Source organism: Orycteropus afer, unplaced genomic scaffold (genome assembly GCF_000298275.1).
Source record: "Orycteropus afer afer isolate SDZICR_OR568_19922 unplaced genomic scaffold, OryAfe1.0 scaffold00002, whole genome shotgun sequence".
NCBI classification, from domain to species: Eukaryota; Metazoa; Chordata; class Mammalia; order Tubulidentata; family Orycteropodidae; genus Orycteropus; species Orycteropus afer.
Genome location: NW_006921589.1, coordinates 541240 through 542390, shown reverse-complemented (window position 1 = coordinate 542390; position 1151 = coordinate 541240). Strand labels below are relative to the sequence as shown.

The 1151-nt window shown below is 46.6% G+C and overlaps 1 protein-coding gene across 1 annotated transcript in view; it reads right to left on the bottom strand.

Moving 5' to 3' along the window:
- COL4A4 (collagen type IV alpha 4 chain) overlaps window positions 1–1151 on the bottom strand; it is a 143303-nt gene that overhangs the window by 81452 nt on the left and 60700 nt on the right. Inside the window, exon 17 of the mRNA XM_042783095.1 lies at window positions 608–666. Within this exon, the coding sequence (XP_042639029.1) occupies window positions 608–666 (59 nt within the window). The remainder of the gene's footprint in view (window positions 1–607; window positions 667–1151) is intronic.

Sequence of the window (1151 nt, the reverse complement as noted above, 5' to 3'; positions counted from 1 at the left end):
GCTACATCATCAGTGACTAGGGGATAGGACTAACCTGTATGGAGAACAGAAAGAACCCAGTCCAAACCATGGATAATGAAAACAGCCTTCTGATGGATCAGCTATCAAGGGGGAAAACTACTCACTTAGCATCTGAGCCAGTGGTAGGTGTCATAATTAAGACCTTGGTACCCTGAAAGAGTGAATACACCCTGGGAGTCTGAGCAGTTCACCAGAGCACTCAGCAACCTGGCAACTTGGAACATGTTGGGAGTTGTTCTGCTACTTTGTAGATGTAGAATTTTTAAGTCCAAGAGTCTTATCATTGTTTTATTTGAGCTGGTAAGAAAATAAAGTCACTATTTCATTCAGCAAACTAAGAACTTACAAAATCCCAGGACTCTCCCGAGTGCTGGGGATCCAGCAGTTACAAGATATCTTGCCATCATGGGGCCATGACTCTAGTGAAGTCAATATTTAACCTAGGAGAGTCCTGGGGCAAAGGCTCCAAGCAACTTTGGGATTAAGAGCCACTTCTCACAATTCTAAGATCTGAGATCACCAAACACATATGCCAGTACAACAAGAACCCAGCTTCAACACGGAGCTCCTTTGGCCAGGCATGTACCAGTTTCTTATACACGTCTACATCACAGACCTCAATTGAGATGTCCACTGGGGCCAGGTCTTTGACAGAAGCAGACAGCTGGGTATGGTGGAGACTGGAGTGCCCAGACCACCCCTCTTAGCTCCCAGTGGCAGTAGGAAGACAGAAGGTCCCATGTTAGTAAGTCCCCAAATTGCCCAAAACCCTTGTTGTTGTGGGTACCATCAGTTACATTCTGACTCACAGTGACCTTGAAGGGCAGAGTGGGACTGCCCCATGGGGTTTTCTAGGCTGTAATCTTCTTGGGAGCAGGGCTCCAGGTCTTTTCTCCCATGCAGCTGCTAGAGGGTTTGAACCGCAGACCTTAGAGTTAACAGCTGAGCACTTAACCACTGCATTACCAGGGTCCTTTAAGGGAAGCCTTAAATCCCATACTAATAGAAAAACAAGTACCCAGAAGGATAAAAGCACGATTCACATGCTGCACATTCACTTGTCCATCTGTTATATGGTTTGTGTCCTCCCAATAGAGTAGGGGCTCCCCAAAGGCAGAGACTGGTTCTGG